The sequence below is a fragment of the Coloeus monedula genome (assembly GCF_965178545.1).
Source record: "Coloeus monedula genome assembly, chromosome: 1".
NCBI lineage: Eukaryota > Metazoa > Chordata > Aves > Passeriformes > Corvidae > Coloeus > Coloeus monedula.
This window is the reverse complement of record NC_138781.1, coordinates 67,392,284-67,410,924: the sequence shown is the minus strand read 5'-3', so window position 1 is coordinate 67,410,924 and position 18,641 is coordinate 67,392,284. Positions and strand designations below refer to the sequence as shown.

The window sequence follows — 18,641 nt, the reverse complement described above, 5'->3', positions numbered from 1 at the left end:
CTGAAATAAGTGCTGCCTGGAGAAAATGGCAGTGGGATGAACCGACCTCTTCTCCTATTAATTTCCTACAGATATTGTGTCTTAACAACAGCACATAAGGAAAAAACCTTGTTTTCCTGTATTTCCCAGAAACCTCCATTTTTGGCAGAACGAAACAAACAGCACAGCTGACCCACTCTAGTGCTTAGGGCACCTGTTCAATGGTTAAGGCCCCAGACCCACCCAGTTGCCCACCCCTGCGCATTACTCGGTTAATAACTTCGAGCCCCGAAATCTCAGTTCCACTGCACAGCGACAAGTTTTGTCTGAAATTGTTTGTCTGGTTTAGTAGTTATGGGGTTACAGTGGCCGTGCTGCACTGACGGTAGAACTAGATGATCTCAAAGGTCTCCTGCAGCCTTGACGATGCTATGACCCCACGATTTTCCGATTCCATGACCGGGGGACTGCCCGTCTCCACCGGATCGAGCCCGCACCGCCCTCGCAAGCACCGCCCCGCAGAAACCCGGGCCCGCCCGCGCCGCTCTTCTCGCCGCGGCTGCCGCGTGAGCCGTAGAATCAATCGCCGTCGCTGGCGGCGTCACCTGCCGTGTTCGGCTGCGTCCCGGAGGCGGAAGCGGGACGGCGCCTGTGGCGGAAGTGAGACGCCGGGGCGGCGTGTGCTCAGCGATGGCATCCCAGTAGTGGCGACGGCGGCAGCGGCAGCGGTTTCCGTCCTTCCCCTCCCCTTTTCCGCCGTCGGGACCGGGTGGCGTGGCCATGGCCGGGGCCCAGGCGGCCGCGAGCGGCGGGGGGCGGGCGCTGCTGCTGCTGCTGTTGCGGCCGCGGCCGCGCGGCTCGGACGGCGCCTCACGTGACGGCCGCGCGCCCGCGTCCCCCGCGCGCCGCTGCCTCGGCGACTGGCGGTGCCCGCCCGCAGCGCAGCCGGGCCCCGGCGGCGGCGCCGTGTGGGGAAGGGGCGGTGGGAGCGGCGGGGGGAGCCGGCGGCACCGCGGGGAGCGGGGTGAGCCTCTGGGAGTGAAGTGTCCTGAGAGCACAGAGAGCTCGGGCAGTGGGCATGGAGAAGGGTCTGAAGCGCAGGTCCCATGCGGAGCAGCTGAAGGAGTTGGGGCTGTTTAGTTTGGAGGAAAGGAGGCTCAGGGGGGACCTTATCGCTCTCTACAACTACTCGAAAGGAGAGGGTTGCAAAGGGCAGGTCGGCCTCTTCGAGACAACCAGCGACAGGGTAAGAGGACGTAGCCTCAAGCTGCGCCAGGGGAGGTTTAGGTTGGACATTAGGAAGAATATCTTCACAGAAAAGGTGACTGGACTCTGGAATGGGCTGCCCAGGGAGGTGGTGGAGTCACCGTCCCCAGAGGTGTTTAAGGAAAGACTGGACGTGGCACTCAGTGCCATGGTCTGGTTGACAAGGTGGTGCTCGCTCGTAGGTTGGAGTCGATGATGGCAAAGGTCTTTTCCAAGCTAATTGATTCTCAGATTCTGCCTCTTGGCGACTCACCTCTTGCCCCACCTCACGTTAATTCTGTCAGGGTGCTTTATACACTACATATTCCTGTGGAAACAACGCACTGTCTTAGATCGGCATTCAATGTTGAAAGTATTTTCTGCAAAAACAATAAATGGCAAATTGTGAGCGATTACTTTTTTTTCTAAATGGCAAGTGATGAAGGTTCACTTCTTTAACAAAGAAAGGACAGAGCGTGTGGATTTAGCCCTCACAGCTTTGAAGTGCTCACAAGTCCCATCTGCTGAGGTGATTCCAGTAAAGGAACCAGATGCAGGACCCTGTCACTTGGTGGGATTTTTCCCAGAACATTGTATTCATGGAGAGCATCTTGTAAGGGCAGCAGTAGTGTAGTGTCCTGTTTTCTAGCTCTTGCACATAGAATTTATTGGTCAAATGTCTTTTGACTTCCAAGCAGGCTGTGTGGTAATCTCAACACAAAGTATTTTGTCATAAGTGAAAAATATTCCGGGTAGTAGGGAAACTCCTGGAAAGCAAACATGTTGATAAAATAGTCTTAAGAAATAACTTTGATTTTGTTTTGGTTTTTTTTTCCAGATGTAAGCATCTCTGTGTCGTCATCTCTACAAAGCAAAGAGAATATTTCCTTATTGGGAAATAGGAGGCTTTATTTTGACACTCATGCGCTGGTATGCCTCTTGGAAGCAAATGGTAATTTGTTTGAACAAAGTAACTACTTTTAGTGTCTTTCATGAGTGGTTTTTTAGTTTACAAAGTTTGTTACTTTTCCTTGACATGTAGTGTTATATCTTGTTTCTGATGGATTTTTTGGGGCTTATCTATATACTAGGTAAGAACATACAGGGTTTTCTTTCAAAAAGGAAACAGTGAGCCTATATAACTTTGTTTGGAATTATTTATTACCATATTGGTAGTTACAAATGCTAAGAAAAAAATGAAATTTTAAGAACTGAGAGCAAAAAACTCCAGAGTTTTCAAGATAGTGGTTTAAAATGTATTAATTGGATTCCTTCATATGTAGTATATTGCATCTTGAATATGCATCAGTGTGTTACAATCAGATGGAATACAGGCTACTTTGTACAGTGCAGCTTTTAGGATAGAGCATAGGATTCTCTATAAAACAGTATTATGCTAAAATATAGATAGGGGATTAGATTATTTTGGATTCAATGCTGAGGTGGGAGAGGTACCCTAAAGTGAAGCTCAGTATACTGAAGAGTCTTGTAATAGCTCTCCATTCCTAAAACAGAGAGGTCCTAGTCCCCTTCCCCCTGCCAGGTGGTTTCTTCTTTTTCCATGTGCCAGGAATGTCTTAGGAAACTCTCCAACCCTTCTGCTTGGTTGATATTCTGAGACACTAATGAGCTGCTGGCTCAATTGAGTGAGCACAGGTCAGAGTGTCAAAAGGAAGGATAAGTGGAGAGGGAGCCTTTTGGTGGTAGTAAACTTTTATATCAGCTCAGCTGTTGAAAGTGACTTGCTCTCAGCTGTGCTCGCTGATGCTGAACTGGTTAGTTTGAAATAATCATGCTTTTGCAAGTGTTTCTTTTCAAATGATTAACTCTTGTTCGTGATATTTTTACTCCTACATTACGAGGGTGGAAAAGATGAAGGTATATTTTAGGGACAGTGTTTTACTATAGTTTCCAGTACATTCAGTTTAAAAATTTTCTGATAAGCACTCAGAAGCTGGCAGACCTAAAATCAGGGCAGTTGGCTTTGTTTTTAGTTGTTGAGTTTTGTACATCTTCAGTGGTACTGAAGTTTTATAGTATAATGAAGTAAGTATCTGCTTTTCAGAGTCAGAATTCTTGCTTGCTCGTGGAGATAACCACATGTGAGAGGTGACGTTCCACAGTAACTCTAGAAAACTCCCTGTTTATCCTTCTGATAGTATAATAGTGCTGCACTACGGAAGCAGTCATCCTATGTCACAGGCTTAGTTTTGGGGTGGGGAAACTTGGAGGTACTGACTGTGTTCTTTTGTTAGTGCTGGATCAAGAGGTCTGTGTTTTATTATCTTTCATAACTGACATTTGTTGTAATTTGGTGCTGAGTATCAGCAAGTGGTGTTTCTGTAAACTGTCCAGATTTGGATCTCTGTCTGAATGTCGCATTTTGTTTCGCTTAGGGTTCACTACTCAGCAGTCGGAGGTCATTGTAACTGCATTAGTGAAAATCATGAACACCAACCTGGATATGATTTACAAGGACATGGTCACCAAAGTACAGCAGGTTAGATCAGAGGCAGTGGTGGAGTTAAAGTAAACTAAAGCCTTGTATGCCTGCTAATGAAATATGTGTTGCTATTTGTTACTGTTAGACACTGCATTTTAAAAGTTTGAAGGTGAAGAGAAAACATTCCTCTGCATCTATTGACTGGTTCATTTTGTCTTGAGTTTATCACATAGTTACCAAAGTGTTGTGACGGACCTTGAGATTTTAGTACTGTGGGTGGGTATGCGAACCACAAGTAGTTTTTTAGTTTCAACCTTACAGTATGACACAGTTACTGAGAAGGCTTAGGCAGGCATAAGAGGTATTCAATGCATGGATTTTAATTTCTACATGTATTCTTTTGTAGACTTGTAACAAGGAAGTACAGATCCACTCAGTTATTTACCACCCTGTTATGTGGGACTTTTTTATTTATCTCTATGTCTCACAGTGACCTTTTGTTGTATTAGAATCGAGCTGAAGTACAACCGCTGGGGCTGCTCTGTGAGCCTGGGGTTCCCAGTCCCAGGTCACCTTCTGAACTCAAGTAGTAACTTGTTTCATAGTAACAAGGCTGCTGTTTTGAGACATGAGAAAACAGCAGCTGCTGTGCCTGTAGTATAATAGTCTTGGCAGAAGGGTATCTTATTAAAAAGTGGAATACTGCAAAGGTGGATTTTGTGCCACTTTCCATCTAGGGAGGTTTCAGGCCATCCTTACTAGCATTTAGATTGTAGGCAGACCAGATGTGGGAATCTTTCATCCTCTTGTGCTGAATTTGTTCCACAGTCACTCAGAGAATGCCATGTCAAAGGGTCCTTTTCTCCCATGGTTAGCTGTATTTTACAATAAGCAGTCTCAGCCTCCTTCTGTGCCTAGCTTTTTTTAATGAATGTTGTTTTGTGTTGAGTTTAATGTTGCTACTGATAGTGGAAGTTTTCTGAAACTGTTAGATTTTACCCTCAGGTGACTTTCTGCCATTAAGATGCAATGTGTAGGTTTGTATGGCAGCTCAGGAAGTGTGTGTGCCATCAACACTGGGCCACATGATAAATCTGTACTTCCTATAGTCTTTGCACAAGGGCTTCTGCAGAAAGAGAACAGAGAATTGGAAGAAAGATATGGAATGTTGTGGATGAGCTATTATCAAAGTATTACCTTGGTTATATAAAACCTTAGGGTAAAACTGATATGCACGTGTGTGTATGTATAGACATGAAGAGGAGAAAGAATATGGAAGATTCTGGTCTCTGTTTGCTGAGTCCACTGAGGAGAAGAGAGAACAAGAGCAATCTGGAGACACTGAGGAGTAAGAAAAGAGGTGTCCATGCAGTACTCTTTCTGTAGACCTTGTAATGTGTCCAGACCACTGACCCATTTTTTTTAGTCTTGTGGTCAGGTAGCCTGGAGAGGCATCTTTAGATGCTACTTCGAAATAAAATGCTGCAAGATAGAATAGCATTTTGTGACAAAACTGAAGCTAGAGTGCTGTGTCAGGTTTGTAGGGTCTTAGTCCAGAACCAAAAGCAAGGGACTACTTACTGGAGGAAGATCTTTAGTAGAGCAGGCAGTTGCTATTTGCACGTGTGGGTAGTGTAGGACCTAGAACAATGTCTACAGACTTTTCCATTCTTGAAAGTTGCAGAGAATTCTTGTTTGTCTTCTGTCAGTTCAGTGTAATGGACCTAGAAGAGCAATTCAAAGCATCAGTGCGTGATTCTGAGTAGTGAGGCAGAGTGACTTCCTTGCCGGGAGAGGCAAAAAAGGAGGTAATTACAGAAGAGTATGGTTGTGCTGGGGAATTTTGGATTGAAGGCCAGCTTTCCTCATTTGGCTCAGAGACAGCTGAGCCAAAAGCAAATGTTTCCTAGGCTAATAATTGAATTATTCTGATCTGTGTTAGCACTGCCAGTTTTGTCAGACATTACCAACGTTTGAGCCTAACTTGCTTATTTTGTCACTGTCACTCTATCTTGCTTTCTGAAACTTGGATAATCAATCTGAAATTGCTGAATTAAAAATTTCAGGGTACCAAAATATTCTTTGATATTTGTAGGCACAGATGAGAAAAAGCATGATAGTTGTGATATGTTCTGAGATTCTTCTTCCATCTTTTAAAGGAAATTGCACTTCAGCAAGTAATGTCCCATATTGGTGGTGTGAAAAAGGACATGATTATTTTGGAAAAAAGTGAATTTTCAGCACTTCGCTCAGAAAACGAGGTAAAAGTCACTGTCTTGGAAAGTGCTGCTCTAGAACTTGCCTTTGGTTTTTTTTTTCCTAATGATGTAGAAAAGCATCTTGTACCTAAGGAGATGACTGGGGCTGGGATGGTTTGGTGGCCATTCACTAGTGGGGTCCCTCAGGGGTCTGTGCTGGGGCCAGTTCTGTTCAATATTTTTATTGGTTACACGGATGAGGGTACTGAGTCTTTCATTAGTTAATTTGCAGATGACACTAAGCTGGGGTCGTGTGTCAATCTGCTGGAAGGTAGGAGAGCTCTGCAGAGGGACCTGGAATGGTTGGATGGGTGAGCAGAGTCCAATAGGATGAAGTTTAGTAAGTCCAAGTGCCGAGTCCTGTGTTTTGGCCACAGTAGCGCCCTGCAACATTACAGGCTGGGGGCGGTGTGGCTGGACAGTGCCCAGATGGAAAGGGACCTGGGGGTATTGGTCAACAGCCGATTAAACATGAGCCAGCAGTGTGCCCTGGTGGCCAAGAAGGCCAAGGGCATTCTGGCCTGTGTCAAAAACAGGGTGGCCAGCAGGACCAGGAAAATCATTCTTCCCTTTTACTTGGCACTGGTGAGGCTGCACCTTGAGTGCTGCGTCCAGTTCTGGGCCCCTGAGTTCAGGAAGGATGTTGAGATGCTTGAACGCGTCCAGAGGAGGGCAACAAGGCTGGTGAGGGGCTTGGAACACAAGCCCTGTGAGGAACGACTGAGGGAGCTGGGGTTGTTTAGCCTGGAGAAAAGGAGACTCGGGGGTGACCTTATCACTCTCTACAACTTCCTGAAAGGTGGTTGTAGTCAGGTGGGGGGTGGTCTCTTTCTCCAGGCAGCAGCTGATAGAACGAGAGGACACAGCCTCAAGCTGCGCCAAGGGAAATAGAGGTTGGATATTAGGAAAAAGTTTTTCATGGAAAGAGTGGTGAAGTACTGGAATTGTCTGCCCGGGGAAGTGGAGGAATCACCATCCCTGGATGTGTTTAAAAAAGATGGGATGTGGCACTCAGTGCCACGGTTTAGTTGAGGTGTTAGGGCATGGGTTGGACTCGATGATCTCAGAGGTCTCTTCCAACCTGGTGATTCTGTGATTTAATGACCTTGTTGACAGTGCAGAGCAGAGGGCACCTTCAGCAAGTCTGCAGATGACCCAAAGCTGGGAGTAGCAGCTGATACATTAGGCAGTTGTGGTGCCATTCATGGGAATATCAACAAGCTAGGAAAATGGAATGACAGCAATCACGTGAAGTTGAATGAATGGAAATGCCCAGTCCTGTCTCTGGGAATACCCTCAGCCACCAGGACAGGCTGGGGGTAACCAAAGGGAAAGCAGCTTGGCAGGAAGGGCCTGGCTGGACAGCAAGTTGACCATGAGCCAGTGATGAGTCCTTGTGGCAAAAGCAGCCAATGGCCTCCTGGGCTATATTAGGAGGGCTGCCAGTGGGACACTGCTAATTTCTGCCTTGTGCTGTTGTTTGGAAGGGCACAGTACTGAGAAAACATGCATATGTATTCATCTATGTGCATACTGAGGACATAGAATAGTGCTTGGTTTGCCTGCCTTTTCATATTATGGATTATAGTCACTGTTACCGATCATGCGAATTCAGTAGATTTCTAGATTGTGTGGTTTTATATACAGTAATAAAGTCTACAATTTTTTTTGTACTCTCACAGAAAATAAAACTTGAACTCCAACAGATGAAGAAGCAAGTCATGGTAAGATACCGTACCAATATAATTAAGAATTAACACCTGTCTAATTAGCTGGAAAAAATACGAAGTGTTCCTTTCAGAATTTTATTTTCTAAGCTGTGCTTAATTGTTATGATACATGTGATACTGAAATTGCTGTTGACAGTACAGTGTGGGCTGCAGCAAAGGCACTTTCATGCATACTTCATTTATGGGGACAGGAAACTGTGACTAGTACAAGAGGTGAACCAAAATATAACATGATATTTTTACTTATATGTCCTTAATTTAGATTCAGAAAGTAGCTGCCCTGTCACAGTTAAGGCTGAGTGAAGTTCTGCATTTAGGGCTGCCTGTACATTAAAGATGCAGCATACATTTAAAATTATAGTACTTACTAATTGTGGGAGTTTGATTGCTCAGTTTGGTGATTTTTTGTTTCTTTTTTCTCTGAAGGCTTACCTGTTACCTGTCCAGAATTTAAAACAGTCAACAAATTTAACAATTTAAAATGGGCTTTTAAGGCCACCAAGTTTGGGACCATTATGTTTGGTCCTGTTTGTTTGGAAGCAAATGACCATTGCACGAAAACAGGCTCTGTGTAGAAAACTTATTTTAAAATACATTTGGCATCTAATTTTTGAATTGTAACTTATTTTATGCCTTCAGTTGCATGTAAATGAGTTAGTGTAATCCACTGGTAGAGCATCAAGGATCTGAGTCATCTTTTCTCAAAAGCTAGATGTCTTCATAGTTTACTTTTAACTGTAAATTTAATTCTCACAAGGGCAGGTTGTTCTATGCTTGCTCAAAAAGACACAATGTAAATTTTCAAGGAAAAATATTTCTATTTTTTTCTTTATTGAACAGTAATGTATTCTGTTGCAATGACAACTAATGATAAACCAATTAAAAGTTCAAAATTCAAGCATAGAAATTGAGTCTAATTATTGTTAATGCTAACCTAATGAATTGGCATTGGCCTACTTGAGAAATGCTTACTTGGTTCTAGCAGTAGAATCTCCCAGAGCATCAGCAGTCTTTTGCTTCTCCCACATATTCATCTGATCAGCAGTTTGCTGCATGACAAACTGTCAGCTGGCTGAAATTCCTGCCAGGAGGTTGCATTAAAATGGCAGCTGTCACCAGGAAAAGCAGGAGTAGCTCACAGCTATTGCAAATAGAACAAATATAATGCAAGTGTATAACTTAATGGTAGTTTTAAGAAGTTAGGTGTATAAAAATGTAAATAAAAGTTTCCTGACTTTTAAAATGTCTGTAGCTTTTTCTGAAAACCCTAGATGTAGTCTTTGGAAACAGATTTTCTTTTACATTGGAAGGTGAGAAACTGCTTTGAAAGTTATTTTGAGCATCAAGATTGCTTTGTGGAAGAAATCCAACTTACAGGTGTAGCCAGGCATGTGTTTCTAGGTATCAGAGAGAGTTACAGGGTATATGAAACATGCTGTGCATTTATAGAAGGATGTACTCTCAGTTAAGTGCTGTTCTCAGGGTTAAAAGTAATTTCTAGTTTTTGATTTTGAGATCCAATTCATACTATAGAACATCATATTTCCCAGGCGAAGAATAGAAATACTTCTGAAAATTATATACATTAATTGGAGAGAAGCTCAATTCATGAGATACATACATAAAGATACAATATATTTGTCTAATTCTTTCTGCTTACGACTAAACAGAAAATCTTACCTGCTGCTTTATCAATTTTTTCCATTAGGATGAAATTACCAAAGTTCGTGCAGATAACAAGTTAAACCTAAACCTAGAGAAGAGCAGAGTAAAAGAACTGGTAAGTTTTGGTTACTTTCTTTTAGAAACATCTCAATACTGAGTAATCTCCAAATTTGGGTAAAAGCATCTTACCCAAAGAGCATTTTCATACTAACCTATTGCATCACTCAGCTTCAAGATGGTATTAATCCAAGTTAGTCATCCTTATGCTGGTATATGCAAGGTGCCATGTTTGGGTATGTATGTTTTCCTTATTTTGATCTTGTTCTAATATCAGGATTAACATATTACACTTAAATACATTAGATATTTAATCTAATATGCTGACTAGCTGCCTAGAGGGTTTTCTATTTTATTAGTATATCTCTTTCTCTATTTTCACACTTAATAAACATTTTAACTTAATTCAACGTTTTGTTGAATCATCATTGAAAATATTTCATTTCCCTGTATCTAGTTTGTCAGGAAATACCTATTGTGGAACTAGTTGTAGTTTTAATTGTAAGTTATCCTCGTTCATACTGGTTTTGAGCTTTGAAATACCTGGCAGATCTGAATTGATGTAATCTTAAATTAGGATAATGTAGATGTAAAATTAGAAGATTAACAAGTTTTTGCATTATACACAGCACTCTAAACAGAGTTCTGTTCTCATAGATTTTTTTTCCAGTAGCTTTTATGATCTCAGTGAAATGGCATCTTCTAAATTGAAGGATCTTTTAATGACTTTTTCTGTATTATTATTATTTCTTACTCAGTCCTTTTTCCCAGGTGCATCATAAAGATGTAATATTTATCTTCAATCCAGGTAGTAAGAACTGTTCATGTAGATATCATTTATCTTCTGTGTGTGCCCCTAGAAGTTTTTCACAGTGATTAGTTTAGGTAACAGCTGTGTTGGTGATTCAGTATAATGACTAACAGTCTGTTAGCTGTTGTAGATGCTTGAATAAAGTACAATTTGAGCAGGTACACTTCTTGTTTAAAGGTTAATACTTCATGCTAATGTTTGGAAAAAACATCATATGAAATGTAGTCATTGTGTATTTCATAAGATTTGCAATACTTTGGATTTACAAAACCTATATGAAACCACTGCAGCAGTGATAAATTAGGCAGCAGTGTTTTCTTGTATATTCATGTAGGAATCTGGACTTACGTCTATTGTGCAGAACACAACTTTATTTTGCCTCCCAGGAAAGGCAAACTGTGCACGTCAACTTTCTCTTTAAAAAGTTGACCAACTTTGTAGTCTGTTGTGCAACTATAATTTCATAGTTTCTATGGAGACTGCTCTTCTTTTTTTTCCTCCCCCCACCCCACCATTTAATTGCCAGCTCTGCAGTGTGGGAACAGAAAAGGAAAAAGGCAGCTGAATGGGGAGCAGGTTGTAGCACATATGCTGAGTTGGGGGAAAGACATAATCCAGTATTTTCTATAGTAGGCACAGCATCATTGTTATATTTACTTCAATTGTAATGTGACTATGGACTGAATACCCAGCTTTCTAAGAATAAAACTCAGGATAATTGAGGGTTACTGTGCATTCTTACTAAGTTACTTTTCAGAAGAGAAATGTCCAAAGTTTTAATTGATTTAACTTGAAGCAATAAGTAAAATGTTCTTATCCTTCATTTTTACATGGAAAAAGTGCTGAAAGAGAATTTCACTTATGTTGGCACTCTCATGTTTCAAACTCCAAATGCTTTATCTTTTATTTTTTGTAGTTTATTATCTTACAGCTTTATTTCTCAGAGAATCCTACATTACTTAGTGCACATCTTTTTATGCTGCGATTTATATCTTCAGTGTACAGATGTGATTTAAAAATGTGAAGTACAGTACAAAAATTTATATATATTCATGTGTTCATGCATCACAGTGCCTCTAAGTTTGCTGTTAAAAAACTCAAGATGTATCTGACAAAATTGAATTTTTTCTGCACTGTGAAAAAGCGGACTTCAGGCGAAATCTCCCTGTTGAATTGCAGAGGGGGAGATTTAGCCTTGTCCTTCCTTCTTTTGTTTCTATGCACTGTTTATGCTGTTGTTACAGACGTGGTGATGGCTTGCAGTAAAATGTCAATTTCACTGTCTTAAACCTAAGATTAAAATCCTTGGGTCTGTCCTAGAGAGTTCTAGACACAAAACAAAACTTTAAGAAACATCCAGAAAGAAGCTCGTAGAATATAAATAATTCAGAAGATGTGTATTTGGCTAACTGCACGTATCTAAATAAAACAGACAAACTATTTCAGTCCATAAAATTATTTTAATTCTCATGGTTCTTTTGGTACTGATCAATTCATTAATGTGAGGTCCAATTCTTGCATTTCTACCCAAACATAATTTTGATTAGATTATTTTATAAATACTCTGGCATCTTGACACTTTCAAAAATGGAGATTTATATAAAATATCTGAATTTCTTTTTTTATCCTTCTCTTCATTTTGCAGAATCTAGTGACTCTTTCATTAATTGTAGACATGCTGTTATTTGTTTTTATGTAGTTTTCTACATTTGTAGCAGCCTGCTGTCTTTTAACTTCAACTTGAGATCAGTCAAAAGTCCAAACAGAGCTCTAGATCTTTAAGGAGTGTTTTTCAGTGCTGAGGCATTTCTGTAGATTAATCTGATTTTAATGTTAAAATGAAATAAGCTTCCAGAGTGACAGAAAAATAAGGTGACTTTCCACATGGGAATGTCAATAGGTAAGGTTATTGCTGTTTAACTCAGGATTCTGAGATGGTTGCCTGATGACCTTAGTACTCTTCACTGGAGACTGGTGCTTTATCCATTGTCTACGAATAATTTAATTGCTCCAGTAGTGGGGCAGGAACCATTATAGGTGTCAAGGTAAATCAAGCCTGTTCATGAGTCAGAAAGGTAACCTGCTTTAAAGGCATGCTTCCTTATTTTGGATTTAACTTTTCCTTGAACCCAAATAGCCATAACTTAAAAATAAGCCACAACTTCTGATGATCCCCAAAGAAAAGGCTTCATGTGTGATACAAATGTTCTGTTTTTGACAAATACACCATGAAATGGCAGAGGTCAGAACAATTCGAATTTTGAGTGCATACAGTGCTGGCTAAACATTTCGTTAATAACTGAGTTTGATGTGATTTAAAAGTGTTCTCCCCTTCCTGAAGGCAGCAGATGGTTGTGTCTTGGTTGTGCTTGTATGCTCAATGGATTAGTCAACTGTTCCAGAGTTACTGCTCAGAGTCATAGGTCCTTGTTTTTCAGAAATGCAAATCTGCCAGCCTTTCTTCCAGCTGCTTACTAATATATACAGTCTTTGTGAAAGGTGGGTGTGTGAAGAACTTGTTGCACTTCACATTTCTGAAGTGTGCTTTTCAAAAGGACAGCAGGTACCCTACAATGCTGTCTTCCAAGTGCTGCCAGGCAATAATCTTGTCCAGATTGTGTGTTCTACGTAATTTGGAAACAGAGAAACATGCTCTTAAATGAAAAAAAAATAAGAAAAGAAAAAAAAGTTTAAGGACAGTATCATGTTTAACTTTTTTTTCCCCTCTTCTAGTATTCACTTAATGAAAGAAAACTACTTGAAATGAGGACAGAAATAGTGGAATTGGTAAGAACTTAGTAGCTGTTTATAACACAGCAAATCTTTTTATACTTGTGTTATAGACCTGGTATCCTTTGTGGACTTGGTGATGTCCTTATGCACTTTAACTTAAGTGTCTACAGAATAAAAATTCATATATATTATTAGACCCTCTGCATGTATATATAAGCTGTTCAGTAGTCACTTTATTTTGAAACCTCATGCATGTAGTATTTTCTGTAAATGAAGTTCCTCTCATAGCGTGAAATTAATTCTTTCCGCCACGTTCAGAGAGAAACTCATTGCTAGATTGATTTGCCTTCATTTTAGAGGAGGTTTTTACCAAGCACTACTACTTCTCTTTGTTTCCTTTCTGTAGTTTAGGGAATTATCCTTATGAAGTCATCTAGCAGTAAATCATTAACTGATTCACAATGTTTCAGTAGTGCTGATCTGAAACTATCAGCAACTCAGCAGCTGTTGTTCTCAGTTTACAAGTTGGATTTTTCAGTCTCTTCTGTAGTAATTCTATCCCATATTTTTTAGCAGAAGTCCTGTCTTCTATCATAATCAAATTCTGAATTTGTAGCTGGTTTTGTGGTAAAACTCATTGCAAGACAAAGACGTGCTTTCCTACAACAGAAGACCAATTCTCAGTTTTTTAATGATCCATAAATCTCTCTGCTCCAGTATGATTTTGTCACGAGAGGCTCTTAGGCTTGTCAATAGCTCTTACTATTGAGCAGTGACTTTAGTCAGTGGGCTGAATGACAGATTGAAGTTAATGTTTATGCTGTTAGATTGAGATAAGAAGGCATCCAGTTCTGCCAGTTTCTAGATTACTTGTTAAGGAGCGCGTAATCACATACATTTCCTGAGTTCACCAAATTACTCAATTCCTTGGATATAAGCAGCTAAGAAGGAACTTCTTCTCTTTGAATAAGGTCTGTATTATCTCAGTTGGTTAGAGCATGATGCTAATGACACCAAGGTTGTGGACTCCATCCCTGTACAGGCCATTCACTTCAGAGTTGGACTTATCTTTGTGGATCCCTTCCAACTCAGAATATTCTGTAGCTTCTGTAAGAATGCAAATTAACATGCATTTAAGGAGGAAGCAAAAATACAACTTGAAGGGATGGGTTAAATTTCTAAATAAACTAGGAAGTGTTCAAATTGCATAATTTTGTGGCTTTTGCTTTTTAGCATGCACAACAAGACCGAGCTCTGACCCAAACAGACAGAAAAATAGATACAGAAGTTGCAGATCTGAAAACAATGCTCGAATCACACAAACTTGATAATATTAAATACTTAGCAGGTAAGGAATCTGGGGGTTGTCTCTGATGGTGAAACTGCCAAACGCTGTTAAATGTTTGGCAAACTCTCAATTGACTCTATTCATAAAGGCCCTGATTAAAAAAAACCCAAACAAACAAAATTGAAATAGTCTTAGGCAAGATTAGCAGCCTTATTTCTGTACTTAACACACAGTTTTCTGTGATACACAACTTTATTTTGCATGGGCTTATTTCAGGTTTTTGCCCTTCTTTATACTGTTAATAATAATATGTGTGAGAAATTTAAATGACTGCCTGTTAACAAGGACCAAAAAGTTCTTCTGTGCCTGACTTAATTTATGTAAGCAGCCTGCTTTGTGCCTTATTTCTTCATCCATCTGATGGAGATCTATGTGCAAAAAGGAACATTTCAGCTTTTCTGACTGTTCAAGGCCACATATTCTTTAAACTTGCATATTTACAGAAGTGCTTGGAGAAAATACTATGTATGTGTGCCTACTATTGCCCTAGGTAACTTTAATATTTTGACATTTTAGTACTGAGCGTGCAGTACTATTAAATGAGGTTTGCGGTAGAAAATTATTATTCTTCTGATTTAGATTTTCTGATTATTTTTTCACGGTGGGTTTTATCAAAAGTACAATCACGTAAGCCTATTCATAGTGCTATATTTCAGACAAATCCTTTAGAGAGAACCAGTAAAATGGAAAATAAAAGGTGCTTTATTAAAATGAGAGGAAATTCTTTTCCCTGCCATTCCTACTCAAAACCAAGTTGAACTCTAAATGGAAGAAAAAATAATTAAAAATCATTTGCATTGTGTTTGAAGTACTGCTGTTGCAAATAAAGGCAAAAATATTTTGTGTGTATATCTTGAAAGAAAAATTTGTTTTCATTTAAGTAGAAATTTTAAAATTGGAAAAGCCTTGTTAGAAATGGCTTCCATTTATTTGTTTGCTAAATACTTGTCTGTGATTTATTAATCCTGTTATTTATTTCCTCATTTTACATCTGTAACTTGCTATATTGATCTTTTTGGATTGGTAAGCAAGTAAGGGTTTCTTTCAGCCTTTTTGACAGTTTTCCAACATTCTCTTTTGTTTTTTTCTCTCCTTATTTGTCATTTTTATACTCTTCCTACCTTGAGAATATGTTATGAATGAAATGGTTTGTTCTAAAAAAACTTGATTTCTCACGTGGGGGTGGGGTGGTTGTTGAACATTTAATATTGTAGTAAGAGGTGTACCTAGCTTTCTGAAGAGATGTTTGAGAGTTATTGATTTAATGGTATTTAATGTCAATATTAATGCCATTTTCCTCCCCATCTTTATTTTCTTTCAGGTTCAGTATTTACATGCCTTACTGTAGCCCTGGGATTTTACCGTTTATGGATATAACAAAACATGAATTTAAAGGGACTTCTTCGTCTGAGTTTCTGAAAAAAAGAACTTTTTAATCATTGCCTGGATTTTAGCCAAATCGTGGCTGTTTTATTTATTATTTTATAAAGCAGACTGTGTTGAGAATGTAACCAAAGACGTGCCTAGAAACAAACCGTGCACATACCTTGCATAGGTTGAACCTTACCTCTGACAGAAGCATTCTGCCGTTTCCCTCTGTTCTGAGCTGCAGGGCACCTGCTGCTGCCAAGTGTCCTGTATAGGCAAAGACTGGCATTCATGCCAGTCGAGTGGGCCTGCGTGCTGTAGAGAAAACCAATGGAATTATGTTCCTTTGCCTGCTCAGACACGCTGGGCAGACTCAGTTGCATGTATTGGAAGTATTGATGATTAGTGTAAAACTGAAGCTATGCGTTCTGTGGCTTGGAGGCACTCTTGTATAAGTGGAGTTTGTGCTAATTGAATCATGCTTACTTCTCTCGCTCTAACACTTGTTCATACAGTTACTATGATCAAATATTTGTTTGGCTATTTCTGTAACACAGCTATCAGCTTGTTTTCCAGATGGCTGCCCAATCAGTTGTGTTCATGAACAAGTTCTGTGTAAAGATAGCAGTGTTCACTGCTAGTTTTGTTTGTAAGGTATTTGTAGAGATTTTTGTGACTAACTTGCCTTTGGTACACGTAAGTATCTGATACTCATTCCATATGCTAATTGCTAGACTTACCACTGTAACTGGAAGTTTGAAACACAGTAACATACACTAGTTAATTCATAGTTAGTTGATACAAACTGTCTCAGGTGCTGCCTTCTTGATGCTTCTAGAAAGGAAAGAGATTTTCAATGATGGTTATGAATCAGGCTCTCAGGCAAGAGAACTGCAACAGTCTTCTGGGGCTTTATTGTTTCATTTTTTAAAAAATCATGTTGATTCTTCAAATGTGGAACTCTGATAGTGATTATAATAACTGAAGCAGTAGTGGACACCTGTAAAGATGTTTAATCCAGTTCTGAACAAACTCACGTGAATCAGTAAGTGCCACTGAAAGCAGTGAAGAAAGATGTCCAGTGTATCCAGGTATCTGTCATTCTTCCACTGATGAAATGACTGCTTTAGCAGCAGAGCTGCCATCTGTGTTCCTTCAGTTAAGGGAAACTTCCCTTTCCTGCTTGCTCTTAGGAGGGGCGATCAGTTTATGCACTGGTAATAAATGCTGTTAGAGCACAATAATGGCTTTGCTTAATGAGTAAAGCTTTTTGGCTACTTTGTGCCTGTACTGTAATAACTATTTAACATTTTTGTGGTTGGAAGTGCCAACTTTGATCATGTGCAAGTGCAGAGGAAGAAATGGATGCTTGTAACAATACTGGTCTGAAATAAAGAATTTTGAATATTTCATAGAATATTATGAGTTTTCATTTTAAAAGCAACTTTTTGATTTGAGAATGGTCTCTTTGGTTGAAGGTAAGTCACTGCCCATAGCAAGTCTTTTAAGCTAAGAATTCACAAAGTCAACAGCCCTTCTAAGATGCTGAAGAGAAGTAACATAAGGAAAATTATTATTGTAGACTAACTTAACAGCCCCTCTAAATTAATTAATTTATACTCAAGAATTCCACTCTTTTGTTAAAAAATTATTTTCTATACTAAGTTACAGGTTTCGACACCTCAAATTAGATAAGCAATAATTCAGTTTTTAGAATGACTTTGCTATTGGTCTTATCTTCCCAAGGCAGATGGTTCTATATATGTCCATGCAATCAGAACATGTTGGCCTGCAGGCTTGTGCATCTGACAAATAGTTGCTAAAATAACTATTTAAGACTAATTTTAAATATAGGGTCTATCCTGCTAAAAACAGATACTGTGCAAATAAATTTCTATTTAGGGCAGGTGGAAGGAGGAAGTGAAAGATTATAGAGCCCCAGCATCTTGGAATTACTGAGGTGTCAGCAAACCAGTACTTCTTGGTGAGTGTTTAAGCCAGGAATAAAGTAAATGTGTCGTTCAGGAAAAATACACTATAAATAGAACGTAATTATTATCTCCTAGCCCATGAAGTCTACAAGTGTTGTGTAAAAGCTTTTTACTCTGAGTCTGTGTGCATAGACACAAAATCTCTCATTTCCTCTGTCTTTCTAACACTGTCTCATCATACATACCATGAGTATTTATTGGCATTCAAAAAATTAAGAAAATCCCTCCATATATTTCCAAACACAAACTCAAGGAATGAGCATTTTGGTACAGGTGAGAATATGTTATGAATCACAGAATGGTTTGGGTTGGAAGGGACCATAAAAATCATCTAGTTCCAGCCCCCCGCTGTGGACAGGGACGCCTCTCACTAGACCAGGTTGCTCCAAGCCCCATCCAGCCTGGCCTTGAACACTGCCAGGGATGGGGCATCCACAGCTTCTCTGGGCAACCTGTTCTGGTGCCTCACCACCCTCACAGTAAAGAACTTCTTACTAATACCAACTCTAAACTGACCCTCTTTGAGTTTAAAGCCATCACCCTTTGTCCTGTCGCTTTGTGCCTTTGTGAAAAGTCCCTCTCCAGCTTTCATTACAGAATATTTGCAGTTGCAAGGGACCCACAAGGATCGTCAAGTCCAACTCTTAGGTAAATGGTCTGGATGGGGATCAAACCCAAAACCTTGGCAGTATTAGCACCATGCTCTGACCAACTGACCTAATCCTATGTATCTGCCCATTTCTTGCCTGGCATAAAAAGAAATAAAAAAGGAATAAAAGAAAAAAAATCCAGAAATGTTAGATCTCTCAGGCTCTCTCTTTAAGTCAATTTGCAAGCTGAAGCTGAGCTCCAGCCCTAACTTGCTTTCAAGAAAAGTCCATTTTTATTGTGAGCATGTAAGAATAAGTGTCTATATAGCACTAGTTGTGGGTTTTTCCTGAGAATTTCCCCATTTACATAGCAAAGATGGGATATTCTTTAAGAATTTTTTTTCCAGAGAAGGAAATTGAGAA

The 18,641-nt window shown here is 39.7% G+C and overlaps 1 protein-coding gene across 2 annotated transcripts; it reads left to right on the top strand.

Moving 5' to 3' along the window:
• The first annotated feature begins 634 nt into the window (after positions 1 to 634).
• MCUR1 (mitochondrial calcium uniporter regulator 1) lies at positions 635 to 17,054 on the top strand. Of its 2 annotated transcripts, XM_082276871.1 has the most exons (9): positions 636 to 1,003; positions 2,063 to 2,176; positions 3,621 to 3,724; positions 5,827 to 5,928; positions 7,608 to 7,649; positions 9,364 to 9,435; positions 12,922 to 12,975; positions 14,155 to 14,269; positions 15,591 to 17,054. In XM_082276871.1, the coding sequence occupies exons 1-9, from the start codon at positions 760 to 762 to the stop codon at positions 15,644 to 15,646; spliced, it is 903 nt and encodes a 300-aa protein (XP_082132997.1). In that variant the 5' UTR covers positions 636 to 759; the 3' UTR covers positions 15,647 to 17,054. The 2 variants fall into 2 exon arrangements, with proteins under 2 accessions (XP_082132998.1, XP_082132997.1); XM_082276872.1 differs by lacking the exon at positions 12,922 to 12,975 and having other exon boundaries at positions 635 to 1,003.
• Positions 17,055 to 18,641: the final 1,587 nt, after the last annotated feature.